Below are 18,792 nucleotides of genomic sequence, written 5' to 3'. Positions count from 1 at the left end.
TCTTCATCCACAGTTCCTGGCTCAGAGCTCCCAAAACCCTTGGAATCTCCTGGTGGTAAGAGCATCTGTAGCTCTTATTATCATAATATTTGGCCTCTTGCCATCAGTTCCTGCAATCCCTTCAGAACTATAAAGATGAAATGGATGCCTTGTTATTCATAAGCAGCCCTTTTCCACTACAACTAGGCTTATGTTAATGAGGTGACTTTTGGAAAGCACCTAAGGGTGAGGGCTGGTTGCCAGAGAACCAACCATGAATAGAGGACAGGAGCTTTCAGTCCCACATCCTGATTTCTGGGGAGGGGAAGTGGCTAAAGATTGGATGAATCACCAATGGTCAATCATTTCATCATGCCTATATAATGAAGCCTCCATAAAAACCCAAAAGGATGGGGTTCAGAGAGCTTTCAGGTTGATGAACTAGAACACTTCCACCTGCCACCATGCAGGGCTCCAAGAGTCACAAGAATGGAAGCTCTTTGGTCTGGGACATCACCCGTCTTCATCTGGCAGTTGATTCCTACCCTGTAATATCCTTTTCACTAAATCAGTAATATAGTGAGTAAATGGATTTTCTGACTTCTATGAGCTATTCTAGTAAATTAATCAAACTCAAGGAGAGGTAATGTAGATTTCCGATCTCTAGCCATGTGGTCAAAAGCACAGGTAACAACTTAGACTTATCAATTGGGTTCTAAAGCAGAGGGTGATCTTTTGGGACTGAGACTTTGTCTATGGAACGTGATGCTATCACTGGGTAATAGTGTCAGAATTGAGTTGAATTGGGAGACACTCAGCTGGTGTCTCGGAATTGCTTGATAATGTGGGGAAACCTCCACATACACATGTTGGAATTGGGTCCAGGAACCCACTTAACAGAAACCAAAATAATGTAACTAGTCTTATTTCTCCTTTCATTATGGACGACTAGGGAACTCAAAATCAAAGGGAAACTAAGTGCCATACTAAAAACTAGTTTCAAAGGGAAGCTACTGTACTGTACAGGATCTTAGAGCCTGCATATCTACACTTTATTATTTTTCTCCTAAATATCTGCAAAAGAAAAAAAATATATCTGCAAGAGAAATTTCTCCATTTCTTCTAAGAATATTCATAAAATGGAAGTGAAATACCTTTAAATGGTTTCAAGGTGACTGAGTGACAAGAATGAACAATTAATCCACTAGAACCAATGTCTTTTTAAAAAAATAAAAAACAAGCAAGACAATAAACAATGGAAGCTTTGAAATCAGACAGTCCAGGATATAGATCCCAGCCCCTCCCCTGCCAGCTCTGGAACCTTGAGTAAGTTTATTAACCATTCTCAGTCTATTTCATCCATGAAGACAAGAATGTCCATATGGAGTTGCTGTAACCATAGCATGAGATAACATGAGAAGAATCTGAGGCAGATAAGATAGGCTAACACACGCAGTGCATTTGTCTACAGCTGAAATACTGAAATTACCAGCTTCTCTTGCAGCTAGACATGGCCATGTGATTTAATCCTGATCACTGACACCTCAGCAGAATATGTCTATATTTCCTCTTCTCTTTCCTCCTTCCTCCTACTGGGATCCTGGACCAAAACTAGAAGGTCCTTTGGCCATCAACTAAGGCTATTCAAACATCAAGGTAGGAGCCTGGGAGTTTGATGGCACAATATAGCCATCATCTGACCCTCAACTACCCACCTGCTAATACTTTATTTTTGGAGATAAATAAGCATCTACTCCATTAAGCCTCTCTGTCAAGTTTCTGTTATAAAGGAGGCAAACTAAGCCTGATCACATAAGCCTTTACCACATGATAAAGATCTATGCCCACCAAACATCCACCCCCTAAATAAACACATAAAAGTGTTTAGAAAACTGATCACAACAATATTGATAATTAAAAAACAAGTTACCAAATGCTGTAGATTATATAATATAACCCAAATTTCATTAGCAGGAAAAAAATTGCCGTGAGACTCAGGGATATCCAGGGGCTCAGATGATTCTATTAAGCAGATGACTGTGAAGGGGGAAAAAAAAGTGTGTATTTTCATTTTAATACAGCCATTTAGACAAAACTACTTCAGAATGTCCTGCTGGGTTTCCCACAGGCCAAGGGCAATACGGGTCCAGGCCAAGTGGAACGCGTCAGAGAGATTATAGCAACCAGAGGAGCTGGAAATGAGTGTGTCTGGGGTGCATTAATGATGCTTTGTGATTCTTTGCAAATGGCTTTGGGTGGTTATTCTGAGAAAAAAATGGCTAGTCTGGTTTATGATTTATATCACATGACTATTCAGCACACTATAAAAGAATGGTGAGCTGACCGTGTTTTTATTACACCAAAAGGAAATATTTTTCAGATTATAACTGCACAGTTGTGGTTTCTAACATTCCTGCTGCTCCCTCACTCATTTCCAAGGAAATTTATGCTCTTTCTGGGCATGAATACGTTTTAGGTCAAAATAGTATTTATTTAGGTAATATCTACACAGATGGGACCATGCATGCTTAAAAGGGACAGTCTTTGGCAAAGCAGGAAGGAAGTGGGGTCCCAGGGGATGGGAGTACTCTCAAAGTGGAAACACCATCACAATGTCCCCTCCAAACACACACACACACACACACACACATACACGCACGCATACACATACACACATACTGTATATTCTAGAAAAATCTATGTAAGAGTTAAAATTCAGCCCTTTAAGCCTAATAATATTCAACCAATACTTCACCAAAATATATTTATTGAGCCATTTGGAAGTAGCTGCATCAAAATGTCCTGCTTAGTCTCCAATTGTTCAAGCAAGGGCATCCCAGGCAGGACAAAGACAAAGAGGCCTATGCAAACATGAGCAGCTGGAAATGAATCTCTCTCTCAAGTGGGAAACTGGCACCAGGCTCAATACTGAAAAAAATACTCTTGTTCCTCAAAAGCTTACAAGATGGTATTGAGATCAGCAGATATGGACTTTCAGAAAACTATAATATGTAGATATGTAGTTATATAGATAACAGTATATGAAGTAGAATTGAAAAAATTTGATAATAACACTATAGGAAGTTAGGGAGTTCCAAATAAGAAACAACTAATTGAAAGGAAGGAAGGAAGAACTGTAATTAAGGAGATTTGATGTGGCATCTCAAAGCACACTGGCTTTCTATTAGCATCCACCTTGGACCCTCTAGCCTTGATTCAGGACCTGCTAACTGCACAATACACAGAAGATCTTGTATTGCATCTCGGCAACAACCACAGAAGCAAGAAAAAAAAAAAAACAGTGGATAAAGGAAGGCAATGGAGTAACAATAATGATGATAGCTAACATATATTGAGCATTTAGGGGAAAAGTGTAGTAAAATTTAAATTAATATATTAAAGTATATAATTTAAAAAGTGATGTGGAATTACACATCTGAGTTAGAGAGTAAGTGATTTGGCATCACTTTGCTGAAATTCAGGGAAAGAAGGGATGCTTCATTCAACCAACAACATTGAGCCTAGCCTGTGAAGCTGCATTTCTGCCTAACACACACAACTTTCTTCCCACAGGAATATGAATGAAGCAGATCAATTAACTGGTAACTCAGCTTCCTGATACCAAAGTAGGAATATTTCACTAAGGCATAATAATGGAGTGAAGAAGGCAAGGTGATATATACCATCTTTTTTATTGTTGCAAACTGATTTTCCAGGATTTCTATAAATTAGTCATTTCAGAATCTCAGTAGAAAAATACACGCATCACTTTAAAAAAATCTATTTGTTGAATTGACTTAGCCCTTTGTCATGACTGTGCACACACACAATGATGTAATGACTTCTGCTTCCTAAGAAAAGGCATTTGCCTTATTATTCAACGATGGTTCCTTGGTCTTGCAACCAGCACAAAGCAGCACAGAATTCACGTGCACACACTTTAAAAAGGAAATGTTTCCTGCTATCTTACTGCTGCAACAGACAGATAAGATGGGAGGCTAGTTTGCACTTCCTTAATCATCTCTTTTCTTCAAATCTATTTGCTAGCACAAAGTTAGAAGTCAGTTGGGATGACTGAAAGCCCTCGTGTATAAAAAGACTATTTTGAATTTCTTTTAAAGTTTTTCTATTTGATGAGCTTTAAAGAAGATTGCTTCCTTATCTCTGCTTCACTTCATAGCAACTTGATATCAGGTTTTGTACATAAAGGATACTGTGATTGGCTTGTTCACCCTCTATTCCATCTTTTTTCTAGCTTCCTGCTAAAGCTTGATTGTTTTAAAAATTGCCTCTCTTGAACTTCTCTGCAACTAATGTTCCAGATGCAAATTAACCTTACCCATTGGATGCGCTTGAGGGAAATGTGGAAGGAGAAGATGAATTAGAACCCATCTTCCTGGCCCTGTTTCTGTTGCAGACAATGGTGACCATGTTAATGGCAATCGCAGCTGGGGCTTTCTAATCTCTTTACCACAGTATGGCAGTAAATTCTTGAACTGAGTAATTCCAGGAGCCACCTCTTGACTCTCACTTCTCCATTCTCCTAATGCTTTTTTAAGTACCTAATTTCCCATGAGAAATATTTTTCTGCTAAAAATACCTAGAAAGATTTCTGCTCTCTACCTTAAACCCTGACTAATGCAATTATATCCTTCATTCCTCAACCCAGAGATGCAATATATGAACCAGGACATTTACATGATGCTTTGTGATTTCAGAGTACATGGGCATGCATTATCTACATTGATCCTGACCACAACTCTGTGAGGTGGGAAGACAGGTACTATTCTCTCCACTGTACGGATGAAAAAGCTGAGTCTCAGAAGACTTAGGTGACTTAGCAAGGCATTTAGTTCGTAAGAAATAGGAAGAAATTCAATCTCACATTTTATTACTCTAGTCATTTCCGTTGACACTGAGAAGCCTCTCAAGAGCAAATGAAGAAGAGAGGAAAACACATGGATGATGGCCATGAATTCAACCTTCTATTTTCCTACTTTAAAAATTAAAAAAAAAATTTTTTAACTTATCATTACACACTAAGGCCATTAAGTTCAACTAAAACATCTACAGATGAACTAGCAGAGATGGGCTATTAGAGGGTGTCTTTGGATCTGGTAAAGCCTGTGCCTCTGCTTTATAGGATCTCTCCTTTGAAGACTCATTGCTATTAATATAGATACATGAAAGGTTCAGCTCTATTTTCCAACTCTAACTGTGAATTCTCTTTCTGCATAATCATCTGGCCAAGCCAAGAGTGTCTGGAAGACTTGGAGAGGCCAAGCTTCATTCCTCAACTTCTCCCTAAGGTAATTTCACCTAAGAACCAACCCCTGTCCAACTAGGGCTCCTTAGAAATAACAATTTCTCCATTTTTCCTTTTTGCTGCATATATTTTAGTTAAACATTTGATTTCAAAGCTCAGGAAACCAAGAAGAAAAACCTTAAGTAAATAAGGCTTGATTTAGACCACTTCAAAAGTGGTGAAATTCTTTCTCTCCATATCCTCTACTCCTCCACTTCAGAACAGTGTCTAACCACAAGGTTAAGATCCAACAGCTCTAAGAAGCAAACTTTGGACCATATGGTCCCCAGTCCTCGAGAGCAAGACCAGTTCTAAGAAAACATTCCAGTGTTGCAAATAGGCAAGATCATTCCACAGCCAACCTTGAAACACTAGAATTCCACAATTCCTGACCTTGCTTCCTTCTCTGCTTGCTTCCTTTAGTCTTTTATGACTCAAATCAGAAGGGCTAGGAAAACCATTACTCTGTAACAGCCTAATTCTGCCCTTGCATGGAAATGTTATGTGATTTCTTCACCAAAAATGGTGAAAGCTACCAAAAAAAAAAACATTTATAATGAAGAAAAGAAGAAAGGAGATGAAAAAAAAAAAGAGATCCGATTAGTTAGGCAAACTCAATTATCTTTTCCCTATGGTATTAAGACATATAAGAAACTATATTGAAAGGCAACAACAAACTATACTAACCTGGGGGAAGAGAGAATAAGTTGAATTGTCAATGGTGAATGAGTATAAAAACTCCCCATCATACCACATGCTTTTCCCCATGGGGGAATTCAATTTAGTCATAGCAAAGAGATGGGCGGGGTCACAGCAGTCTTCCATCTGTTTCCTAGGAGAGAAAATAGAGAGAGAAAAGAACAGCAGGTTAAGTGAGCGGCAGACTCATTCACTTGTCATTCCCACAGACGTGCAGCCTTACCTCACTGCCAGCTCACAAAAGCATCTGTGTCTCCAGGGTGATTAGACTACTATTAATTCACTCTTCCAGCCATCAAAATGCAAGACTGGAATATTTCATAATAAAAAAAAGTTTAAGAAAAAATACATTAGCTCTCAGATGCAGCTAAAATATGTCTGATGGCAAAAATGATGATTATAACTGCAGATTTGTTGATGGACTTCAATATCCAGGTCCAGAAAAGATTTGGAGGGTCTTTCAGAGACAGCTGAGCTATGCAGCTGCAGCAGAACTGTATCTTTTGGCGATTTAACAGTCATGGGGTTAGGTTCAGTGACAAGGCACTTTACATGAGCTGTATGAAGTAGGGGATGCACAGAGTCGCCCAAAAGAAGGCACACTCCCCCCAAAAAATTAAAAGAACAATGCCTGGGGAAAATCCTTTTAAATAGAAACAGAATGCGATGAGTGATGTGATTTCAAACACTGGCAAAGCCATCTGCCTTCTAACTGGTAAATCCCATGGGCCTTTTTGGCTCTGGGGACAGTTCAGCACCTTGACCCTTGAGAAAGGATCCCCACTCCTTTAGCATCAGAAACACCAGGGCTCCTTATGGCCTCACTCTTCCGGGCCAGTTCTCAGGCTGCTTGCCCCTCCAATGGAAGAAGCCCTGTTACTATTCTACAAGCCAATATTTACATTCTTCTCTATTTAAAAACCTGTCAGAAACCAACTCTGTTTACTCCCTGCCCTGTCATGAGGAAAAGATCTTATTCCCCGGCTCTACCTTTAGAAGGACCAATAAAACAAACTGCTAACATAAACCACTTCTGAGTGGTGCCTCCACACAGACTGGCTTGCTCAGAAATCTTTGGCTACCATGGTGCAGAAGCTTAGAGCTGAAAGAGGAAGGTAAGGTGGAGTACTTGGGTTCAAATCCTGGCTCTGCCACCTACTAACCCCAGAACTGGGGAACATCCCAGGTCCACAACCAGCCTCAGAGATTGTTTTTGAGAATTCACCGAAAATGTCCAGGGGGCACACACAGTACAATTTCAATACATGTCATTATTACACAGCCCTAACTTCACTGTAGAAATGAACACGCTGAGTCAATGTCCCAGGCTGAGGAGGCCTGGGGGGCCTCTGGCACTCTCCACACCATATGTTGCTATTTCCAGTGCTCTTTGGTTGGCTTCCTCTTTATAAGAGTTTCCACAGAAAGGACGGGGCGGTGGGGGGGGGGGGCCAGGAAGAAAGCCTTCATCTTATCATAGTTGCTAGAATTTGTGGGGGACCCGGATGGCTCAGTTGATTAGCATCTGACTCTTGATCTCAGCTCAGGTCTTGATCCCAAGGTCATGAGTTCAAAAGCCCTGCATGGAGCTCACTTAAAAAAATAACAGTAAGTTACTAGAATTTGTGTCACTTCTTGCTCTGACATCATCATTCCATTTCTCACCAGCTGTGCCTCTTTCCTCTCCTCCTCCATCTTCATTAATTCTTATCAATGTTTCATCACCCAAAAGACGGCCTGAAATGGAGACAATCAAGTTGCATGGTGACTTGCCTACATTTTGTCAAAAGAGTAACAATGGACACCATATCCCGTCAACATATAATTAGACATGGCTCAAGACTTATCTTTGAAAATAAGGAGAATTATCATGGGCATGACTCTAAACTAAATTTTTGAGCCCCTATTACAGATCTACTGATATTTTACCACTTTAATTTTTACCTTTCTCTGCCTGGAAGGAATGCTTTGTAAACAACAGCCAAGCACTTGCAATGTACCTGGTGCCTTTATAGATATTTTTCCACTTCATCCTCACAGTGAATGACCTTGGAGCTAAATAGCTTTAAGATTCTTTTTTCAGGAACTTATCATGGGTCACATAACTAGTGAAGTGGCAAGGCATGGCTTTGCTCCCAGTTTTCAGTTTTTGAATTTTTTTTAATCTCATGTCTAGTACTTCCAACTAGACCATAGCTCTCACCTCCAAACCAAGTTAAACTTGCCATTCAGTACAAAATACTACTGGAAATTCAGAGGAAAATTTGGCCACAGCCATATAATAATAACACCTCATTTTGTCTAGAGTCTGACAGCTTATCCCTTTCACATTGGTTTCCTCTTTTCATCCTCAAAAAAACTAAGACAGAGTTACATGATCATAAACTTCTAATGAAACTGAAGCTCAGGCCAAGAGACTTGTTCAAGTTCATTAGGTTAATAAATATTTGCTTAATTATTAACGAAATGTGTCTTAGATGGACTCAAATTTGCATTTCCTACAGCACCACCATGATCGGAGCAATCATATCTTTAGTGGGAAAACTATTTTGTTTTAAGATTTTATTTATTTATCTCAGATAGAGACAGACAGAGAGAGCACAAGTGGGGAGGAGGGTCAGAGGGAGAAGGAGAAACAGACTCCCCAATGAGCAGGAAGGCCAATATGGGGCTGGATCCCAGGACCCTGAAATCATGACCTGAGCCAAAGGCAGATAGATGCCCAACCGACTGATCCATCCAGGTGCCCAGGAATATTCAACGGAAAATGAAAGTGTCACATGTGTACAAAATATTTTTAAAATCCAAGAGCTATAGCAAATTTGTAAGAATCATATCACCATTTGCAATATGGGAATGGTTTTCCTATCATGAACTCTCAAATCTTTCCCTCCATCCACAATGCCTCCCCATCATCCCTTGCCATGCCCCTCTCTGGAAGGTGGCCAAAAAGGGATCACAGTGTGAGGTATGTGCACTTCCCAGGCCTAAGAGAGTGCCACAAGCTCACCAGCAACACTGGCTGCAGGAGCAGCCACAGCAACAACAGTGGTAGGAATAGCACTGCCAGCAGTAATAACAGTAGCCATAGCAGAAGTAGTCGTCATGATTTTTACAGAGTTCTCACCTAACACTGTGTTAAGTACTTGGGATATAAATTAAATTAAGGGACACCTGGGTGGCTCAGCGGTTGAGCATCTGCCTTTGGCTCAGGGTGATCCCAGGGTAAAGGATCAAGTTCCGTTCCGCATCAGACTCCCTGCAGGGAGCCTGCTTCTCCCTCTGCCTATGTCTCTGTCTGTCTGTCTCTCTCTCTCTCTCTCTGTGTCTCTCATGAATAAATAAATAAAATATTTTTTAAAAATTAAATTAAAACCCAGACCTGTCTTCAGAAAATATGCTCAAGAGGTGGGCAACCAACAAGCAAGTCACTACTCCTGAATGCAGGAGAATGTGACCAGCACTGCTACAGATGTGCACAGACAGCTGTGGTTGCTCAGAAAGAGGACCCTCCAGGGGTCACCCTCCAGGTTCCAGGAAGGATTTCCTGCTCTGATAATTGCACTCTGGGAGGAAGAAAAAGGAAGCAAGTTATCTGAGGCAGGGAAGCTGCTCCAGAGGTATGAGACAGCAAGAGGCATTCCTTCATCAGAGTACACAACACAAATATTAAGTCTGTAATCTGTCTAAGAAACATTTGACAGTTGAATATTGAATTTTGCCTCCATCCAACCTGCCAGTGATCCCAAAGAGAAGACGCACACCAGCTCTTAGCATTTTTAATCAATTGGGTCCCCAATCCCTTTCTCATGCTTTGCACTGATGCGTTGTATTATTTGCTTCTGTTTTGCAGTAGACAATAAAATCACAGGGTTATAAAAGCAAAAGTAAATCTATTTCTATGTTCAAGTTTAAATTTGCAGATTATTCAGTTTCAGAGTAGTGCAAATTGAGTAGTGGAGCCAAAATGTAAATGCTTTTTATTATTCCAATTCCAGCTTTAGCAGAACTCATATCAAATGATGCTATAGTTGCATCATGAAGGTAAATATGAAGCCTGGGAGCCACTAGCCAAAAACTCACTCAGGTTCTCATCCCCTTCTAATGAAAGCCATGCATATCAACTAAGCTAAGAGAACCACCTTCACTGATTAGCGTCTATCAACAAAGAAGACTAAGGTTCTGGGGAAACTAAGCAGGTAAATCAGGGTGAAAACCCACCCACTCAAGTAATAATGCCCTGTATCAAAATGAACCTTGCTCTAAGACTCTCTCAGATGCCATGTTCCACACTTTGGTCACCAGAGATGAAGAGAATTGGGAGGCTGTCACTCCAATGACTGTCCTGTATTGGGCCCCATCCAAGGAATGACTAAACTTGAGAAACTAGGGGTGAAAGAAGGTTCTACTGCTGTTTCATGTTTGGCCAAAATCTGCTGTTCTATCTCAGCTTTATACTCAGCTACTAGAAGGCTGAGAAGTCAAGTAGCCAAACATTAATTCAACGCCATTTCTGCATCTCTGAATATGTGTGTGACAAGTGCTCATGTAAACATTTACATCACCATCATATCTAAACAGGGTATTAATGCAAGCAACACACACAAGGAGGGTTGCTGGAGTTTATGGTTTGTAACTAAATATGCAACTCAAAACTCTGATGTCAGCACAGGGAATATAAATGGCATTGTATGGTGACAGAAGATAGCTACACTTGTGATAGCCACAGCATAACATGTAGAGTTGTTGAATCCCTATCTTGTACACCTGAAACTAATATAATGTAACATTGTATGTCAACTCTTCTCAAATAAAAAAAACAAAAACAAAATAAAATTCTGATGAGCAGTTTAGAGAAGTAACCAGAGTGAAAAATCTCTTTAGCTGCCTTATATATTGAAATTCTATTAGCCAGATGAGTTTAAATGTATCTTTGTAAGAAAAAAATGCTGATAATAAGTTTATCATGAAATGTATTAATTTTATGTACTTTTTAATCATGAAGAATTATTGACTACATAGGAGAACAAATTGTCAGTGAAAGGATATGTGAAGAGAAGAGTATGTTTGGAAGATAGCTTTAGGAAAAATACTATGCCATTTTTTCTGCCAACAAATATTGAGGAAATCTTAAATAATAATGTAAAGCAGAATAGTAGGGTTGAGATTACATAATAATCCAAATCTTTATAATTCTATAAAGTTGATGTGCTAGCATTCAAAATATTTTTTTTAAGATTTTATTTTATTTACTCATGAGAGATACAGAGTGAGCGAGAGAGAGGCAGAGACACAGGCAGAGGGAGAAGCAGGCTCCATGCAGGGAGTACTAAACCGCTGTGCCACCAGGGCTGCCCTAGTATTCAAAATATTAAACAAGCTAACCTTTAAGAAATATATGTAATTTTCAGTTACTTAATCCAATTTAGACAATGAATCATTCAAGAAAAAAAGTCCTAGCTGGAAACTCTTTGTATCTTATCATGAGGAATTAAATGTCAAATTTGTCCCCAAAAAAATTCCATAAGAAAGAAAAACTCCAAAAACCAACATCATGGGAAATCATCATGACCCAGTCATATTAGAATTCTTCATGTCCCTCTGACCTGCTTTCCTCTTCTCTACAGCACTTTAACACTATTTATATGCTGTATGTTTAAAGTTTTGCCTATTATCTGTCTCCCCAAGTCCCAGAATGTAAACTCCATGAGGAGAGAGACTTTGTCTTCGAGTCACTGTTGTACCCCATCTCCTGAAATGATGGCTAATAACACTAAACAGGTCCTTAATAAATATTGATTGGATGTATAAATAACAAGTAAGAAGAAAAGAAGAGAATGTTAAGGAAACAAGAGAATCTGAATGCACATTTGGTTCTCACTAACCAAACTTCAAACTGAAGTCAATTCCTTATGGTTTTAGTCTATGGAGACCAAAAAACCAAAAGCTTGTCAAAATAATTGCTGTAGACTGGTAAATATTTCTCAGTAATAACAGGCCCAAGATTTCTGAGATTTGCTGAGTGGTGAATCCCAAGTTCCATACACTGTGTACTAAACATTAGTCTGATTGAAGTAAGTTTCCCTTGGGGACCACAGCATAGGGACCACAGGAACAGCCCACCAATTGATGGTGCTGATAAAATCTGTTTCCTTCATCATACAGACAAACTTTCAAAATTTGATTTTTAAGACATTTGATAAGGTTTCAGATTTAATCTGGTCTTCAAAAAGTTCTTTCCATTCTAGTGATATCTGACTTCAGTCAATTATTGATTGTAATGTCTGGCTTTTGACCAAAAATGTATCTAATGCATTTCCTCCAGACAGCTAAATCAATGGTTCTTATTGTAAACTGTCCTGAATCGAATTCCTAAAATTCCTGTTAGACTATTATATGCTAACCCTTTGAGCTAGTGTCACAGAGCCTCAGATTCATGTTTGAAAATGTGCCCAAGTTCCACATCGGAGGATGGCTTTGAAAGTGAGATTTTATATATAAATATAGATATGTATATATAAAAATATAGATATGTATATATAAATATACATTTATACACACACACACAGAGAGAGAGAGAGAGAGAGAGGGAGGGAAGGAGGGAGGGAGAGGAGAGGGGTGGAGAGAACACACTTAAGCACATATCATGGTTTCAACAAGTATTCATTTCACTCTGCCTCATAGTTAGGAACCATAATACTTGGCTTGCCTCACACAATCCTAAGTTATGATTGCTCTCCAAACACAATTCTTTTTTTTCAGATATAATTATTAATAGTCACCTCCCTTCCATTCCTTTTTTTTTTTTTCTCCCTTCCATTCCTAAACATGTCCCTATTTGGATGATTTTAAATTATATGTTCACTCTATTAAGGCAAGAGCCTTAACAGCATCAAATAAAAGAGAGCTTTTCTTTAGGTGAAGAACCTGGTGGCCTGCAGAGAAATCTGAGATATTTCTTATTCTAAGTAAGTAAATGGCAGATTTCACAAAGATTATGGAAGACAGGGCTGGAGCCATAATAGTTATTTTTCCTGTTAACTTAAAGGAATCTTTATCTTAAATTATCAGTTTTGAAGCAAGTTTAAAAGTCAGGACTTGGGGATCCCTGGGTGGCTCAGTGGTTTAGCGCCTGCCTTCTGCCCAGGGCATGATCCTGGAGTCCCGAGATCGAGTCCCACATCGGGCTCCCTGCATGGGGCCTGCTTCTCCCTCTGCCTGTGTCTCTGCCTCTCTCTCTCTCTCTCTCTCTCTCTCTCTGTCTCTCATGAATAAGTAAAATCTTTAAAAATAAAAAATAAAAAATAAAAGTCAGGAATCACCATGATGAGTGTCCAGGATATAGAACAAAAATTTGTAGCAGTTGCTCTGAACAAGCAGCAGAGCCCTGCCCATGGCAGAAAAGGAAGCAAATGGTGACAGCCCCCGTTCTGGGACAAAGGCAATAATTTCTGTTCACGGTATAGACCCCTGTAGTAGCTTACATCATTGACCTAAGAGATGCAAAGTACACACTCAGTAGAGGGTAGAGATTTGTATTCATCTTATGGTTCTGAAAAATTGTCTTAAATTGTGTGGAGGAGAAATACTTTCATTAGATTACTGGTTAAAATACTGTTTTCTACAGATACAATAAAAAGTCTCTTCAAAGATTAATCTTCTAGATAATTTGCCAGGATGACAAAAACAGAAAAACAGCTCTTGTGTACCACTTAAGACAGCAAATAATCTTTTATTTAGCAGCATTTTATTCTTTACATTTGAAATGACTGCATAATAAAGGAAAAGTGTTCCAAAGAAAGGTAGATTACTGCCATGTGTAATTTGCATTTCTCTAAAATAGGACGAGTAGACTTAAAGGAGGAACTTTTGGAACATAAATATTTCAAGGGTAATACATATCTGTTTTGTAATGTACCTAATATCATTATTTGAATTAAAACACGTAAACGTTTTCCAGGAAGGATTTCAATGAATCATTTTCTTCAGTCTTCCTATTCATGCTTACTTGTCTGTATAACTAGAAAGATTCTATTATCCTTTGAGAATCACCTATTTGCTATTTTGGTAACAGGAAGTAACTGGGCTCCTTTGGATGGCAATCATTACTTGATTCACTCAACAAATATTCATTGAGCACTTTCTCTGTGCCCAGTGTAATTCTAGGTGTTAGGGACAGATTGGGGAAGGGGGACAGGGAATATCTTGCCCTCTTAAATTCTTTTTTTTCTTCTTAAAGATTCTACTTATTTATTCATGAGAGACACAGAGAGAGAGGCAAAAACACAGGCAGAAGGAGGAGCAGGCTCCCTGCGAGGAGCCCAAAGCAGGACTTGATCCTAGGACCCCGGGATCACTCCCTGAGCTGAAGGCAGATGCTCAACCACTGAGCCACTGAGGTGCCCCTGCTCTCTTAAATTCTAATGGAGAAGCCAGACAAACAAGATAAAATATGTCGCTTTGGGGCAGGGGATGCAGCTTTCAACAGGGAGCTAAGTAAATCCTGACTGTGTAAATGGACAACTGAGTAAAGACCAGAGAGGTAAGCATGTAAGCCGTAGGATATCTGGGAAAAGGGTGTTCAGGTAGAGCCAACGGCAAGTGCAAAGGCCTTATGTTCAAAAAGCATGGAGGAAACCAGTGAAGCTCTAATAAAGAGAGCATGGGGCAGGCATGTCAGGGGGAGAGGATCACATAAGGTTGTGTACAAGGTTTTTACCTGCACCACCAACCTCCTTGTGGCATCAAGCACAGCTCCTCCAGAATAAATTCAATTCCAAAATCATACAAAGACATTAGGATTTTGCTGAAGTTGTAATGGAGGGGGCAGGGTCACCATACCACAGAAACTTCCTAAATCTTCCAGTGGATGCCTGTCTCTCCCCATTCTTTCCTCTCACCAGCCCCCAGCTGTCCTCTCTCCACATCACATCTCTCTTTTATCCAGAGCAATTTCACCCACTGGCTCTCCAATTTTCACTCCCTTTCTAATCACTTACTGTCATTCTTAAGTATGAGAAAACCATTATACATACTCTTTTTGGAGTTTCTTCCCCTTTTGAAAAATGTAGGAATTTGAAAGACAAAAAAATGTCCTCCTATATATGTAATCATATAAATAAAATTATTTTGGGACATCTGGGTGGCTGAGCAGTTAAGCGTCTGCTTTCAGATAATGGTGTGATCCTGTAGTCCCTGGATCGAGTCCCACATCGGGCTCCCTGCATGGAGCCTGCTTGTCCCTCTGTCTGTGTCTCTGCCTCTCTCTCTCTCTCTGCCTCTCTCTCTCTGCCTCTCTCTCTCTCTCTGTGCCTCTCATGAATAAATAAATAAAATCTTTAAAAAAAACAAAAAATAAAATTATTTATCTCTTAGTCCATTAGGATTATGGCAAAATAGGTAAATGGATATGTGCCAAATTTGGACTGTATTTTTCAGTGGCCTGAAATCTAAAAGGAGGCATGCAATGAATTTATTTTTGCAGGTTTGGGTAGGAGCATAGGAAAGGGCAGGTGGGTCCACTCAGGATGGTAGCTGAGCAGTTGTCCAAGAGAACATGGAGTTCTCAAAATAAGGTTCAGATCAGAGCCACCAGTCCAGGCATAAACTCCCATACTCCATTGAGTTTTAAACTTGCTCGAATAGAGGCACCTGGGTGGCTCAGTCGATTAAGCGTCTGCCTTCAGCTCAGGTCATGATCTTAGGGTACTGGGACTGAGCCCCGCCTCAGGCTCCCTCCTCAATCAGGAGTCTGTTTGTCCTTCTTCCTCTGCCCATCCCCAATGCTCGTGCTCTCTCTCTCTCTCTCTCAAATAAATAAATAAAATCTTAAATCTTTAAAAATAATAATAAACTTTAATATTAATAATTATAATAATTAATATATAATATTCATATATAAATAATATAATAATAAATAATAAACTTGTCCAAATGGCAAATGCTCCAAATTACAAATTACACTGATTTATAATTGGGTTGTTTCTCCAATGTACAGGTTTACACAGCAGGATGGAATGCAGCAGGGACTTCTTTATGTAACGATGGTCAACGGTGCACCTCAACTGTACTAGGGAGCCAGACGTTGTGTATTAAATATAAGAACTCTATTCAGAAACATCTTTTCTAGGACACCTGCATGACTCAGTGGTTGAGCGTCTACCTTTGGCTCAGGTCGTGATCAAGGTCCTGGGATCAAGTCCTGGGATCAAGGTCCTGGGATCAAGTCTCACATCAGGCTCCCCAGAGGGCACCTGCTTTTCCCTCTGCCTATGTCTCAGTCTCTCTCTCTGTGTCTCTTATGAATAAATAAATAAAATCTTTAAAAAAAAAGAAACATCTTTTCTTGTTCTAATAACAGTTAAGTCTGAAACTATTTCTGTGAAAGATGAGCAGACGTTATAGGAAGGCAAAGCAAATGAAAAGGAAGAAGCAAGAGCAATAGAAACTGCATTATGGGTTTTCCAAATTATACAGATTTTTCTAAGTTGGGGAACTGAATCGACAAACATTAAGATAGTGAAGGGAGTGGTAAATTCTAGAGGGTGAAGTTCAGGAGTCAAGCTCCCTGAACATACCTCAGCTCTACTTCCTACCACCTGCAGGACTGCACCATTTGTCCTGAAATTTTTCCAGACCATAATTGTCTCTTTTATGAGTTAAGGTACACACTTCTGTTATTCCTGTGAATAACTGGTCCAGTATTTGAAGAAATTCAAATTTTCTGAAAAAAAATTTGGCTTTGTGCTGTGACCCATTTCCACAGGATGGAAGTTCATGTAACAACATGAACCAGGGATTCTCAATTTTCTTAACAGAATATTAACTGTGCCACCTGCTCCTCTAAAACACATGGGTCTCTCTTTACTCAGCACAAAATAAACAGCATTTTTTCAGCATTTCAGGTTGTCAGCAACCTTTGACTGTCATCTAGTTCCCATTAAATGTGTGGTTAAAGGAACAGATATTTGGGAGAGATGATAGGATGTGTTATTTTCTACTAGAGCTAGATTCTTTCTCTATATCAAGTCAAGTGATGAGTAAGTCGGCTATTCAAGTTACATAAAGCAACTATTTTCAAATATCCACCCTATAAACTTTCATAGATGGGGACAGATATATTTTCCAGGTCAAATGTGTCAACTTAGCTTACCACCAATATACTGTGAAAACAATCAGGCAGGCATTTTCATCACATCCACCCATTATCTCTCACCTTGTTGGTATGCTCATTACATTGGTACTTAGCTTTGAATTGTTTTGTGAATATCATTGACCCCCATCATGACAGAAAAGAACAGAGGTATTGAGAGTGTTGACGACAACAATTCAGGAGAAGCGTAGGCTTGGAAATGGAAACAGATAATTTTTTAAAACTGAAAGCGTTGAGAAAATAAAGGACATTACAAGTATAGATGAAATGAGTCATTTGAAAAAGAGTGAAAAAAGAAACAATTGGCAAAAAAAGAAAGAAAATAATAGATGAACTGGAATTTTTTTTTTTTTTTTTTTTTTTTAGTTTGTGGATAAAGGATAAGCAGAGTCTGAAAATTAGAGACCAGATAAATGTACTATGATATATTCAGGGCTTAGGAGTTAACAAGACTGCATACAATTGGAGAAGTCAGAAATGATTGAGTTTATTGCCAAAGAAAAAGCACAGATGCCAAATGTCTATTAACCCAATGACAGTTTAGGGTAATGGTAGGGCATTCTGAAAAAATTTAAAGGCAATGGTTCAACTACTGCTGATGAAAATGTGCTGCAAGCCAGGGATGCTTGCCTATGTTCAAGACCACCCTGAATGGGCCCATTAAGGACAAGGGCAAGTATTGAGGGATGACTTGCTAAGGAATCATGAGATCATGAAGGAAATGGCTTAGTTGCCTCAAAGTCCTTCAATGAATACAAAACCTAACCACTTGGAGAAAATATACCAAATTGGCTATTAAACAAAAAGCAAAAGGACAAACCCACATGCCATTTGGTAGAAATGTATTGGGGGACAAAAGGTGAAAAATCGGTAATTTTCAATTTACACTTTTGGAATTATAGCCTATGCAAAAATTGAGAAGTCTCTGAATTAACTAATCATCCTATAGAAATGTCTTCACCAAGTTACGTTACAAAGTTATGCTTTTTTTGAAGGTCAGTATAAGAAAGAGCTACATTAAGAATAGCATTTAATTTTCTATAAAACTGAAGTTGAAGGTAATGTCTATTATGTTTCGGTGGTTTTGTTTATCTACATAACTTCTTCCTTGAATTTAGTGTCAGGAAGATTGTTTTCTAATTATATAAAAATGTATGCTTCCACTTTAGCAAACAATGAGAGTTATTTTGACCCATTAAGTGGTACTTTGGCCTGAGTCATCAGAAAGTTCAGAAGTAAATACCGTATAGTTATAAGACTAAGTCTCACCTCCATGGACTGCCATCTCTCTCCTCTTTATGAGTGGTTGCTTTTGAAATGTTAGTATACCATTTTTTAAATTTTAGAAATTTATGACTTTAAACTATTAATTTTAGAAATTTTCAAAAATAAAATTAGAAAAACAGGCAAAAATAATTTATCACAGATAATCTCTCCAGAGATAACCACTGTTAATAGATGCATTTTTCCTATGAATTAATTCAACTCTTCCGTTAGTAAATATTCAACAAATATTTATTTAGTACCTAGTATGTGTCAGATACAATTCTAGAGATTCAAGATACTAAACAAGATACAGCAGCACTAAACAAGATGAGCTCAGTGTTTGCTTTCTTAAAATGGAAACTTAATCTATTTACAGTTTACTGATGCTACA

The 18,792-nt window shown here is 38.8% G+C and overlaps 1 protein-coding gene across 2 annotated transcripts in view; it reads right to left on the bottom strand.

Moving 5' to 3' along the window:
- The window catches only part of ST8SIA1 (ST8 alpha-N-acetyl-neuraminide alpha-2,8-sialyltransferase 1), a 151,009-nt gene that overhangs the window by 91,751 nt on the left and 40,466 nt on the right, over window positions 1-18,792 (bottom strand). For both annotated transcript variants that reach the window (XR_013364160.1, XM_077870789.1), the window contains exon 2: window positions 5,972-6,116. Coding sequence is in view for 1 of the 2 variants with exons in the window: in XM_077870789.1 (XP_077726915.1) it covers window positions 5,972-6,116 (145 nt within the window). In the remaining variant the exon portion in view is untranslated. The remainder of the gene's footprint in view (window positions 1-5,971; window positions 6,117-18,792) is intronic.

Source organism: Canis aureus, chromosome 25 (assembly GCF_053574225.1).
Source record: "Canis aureus isolate CA01 chromosome 25, VMU_Caureus_v.1.0, whole genome shotgun sequence".
NCBI lineage: Eukaryota > Metazoa > Chordata > Mammalia > Carnivora > Canidae > Canis > Canis aureus.
Note: the sequence above shows the minus strand (reverse complement) of the source record. Positions and strands in the feature narration are given on the sequence as shown.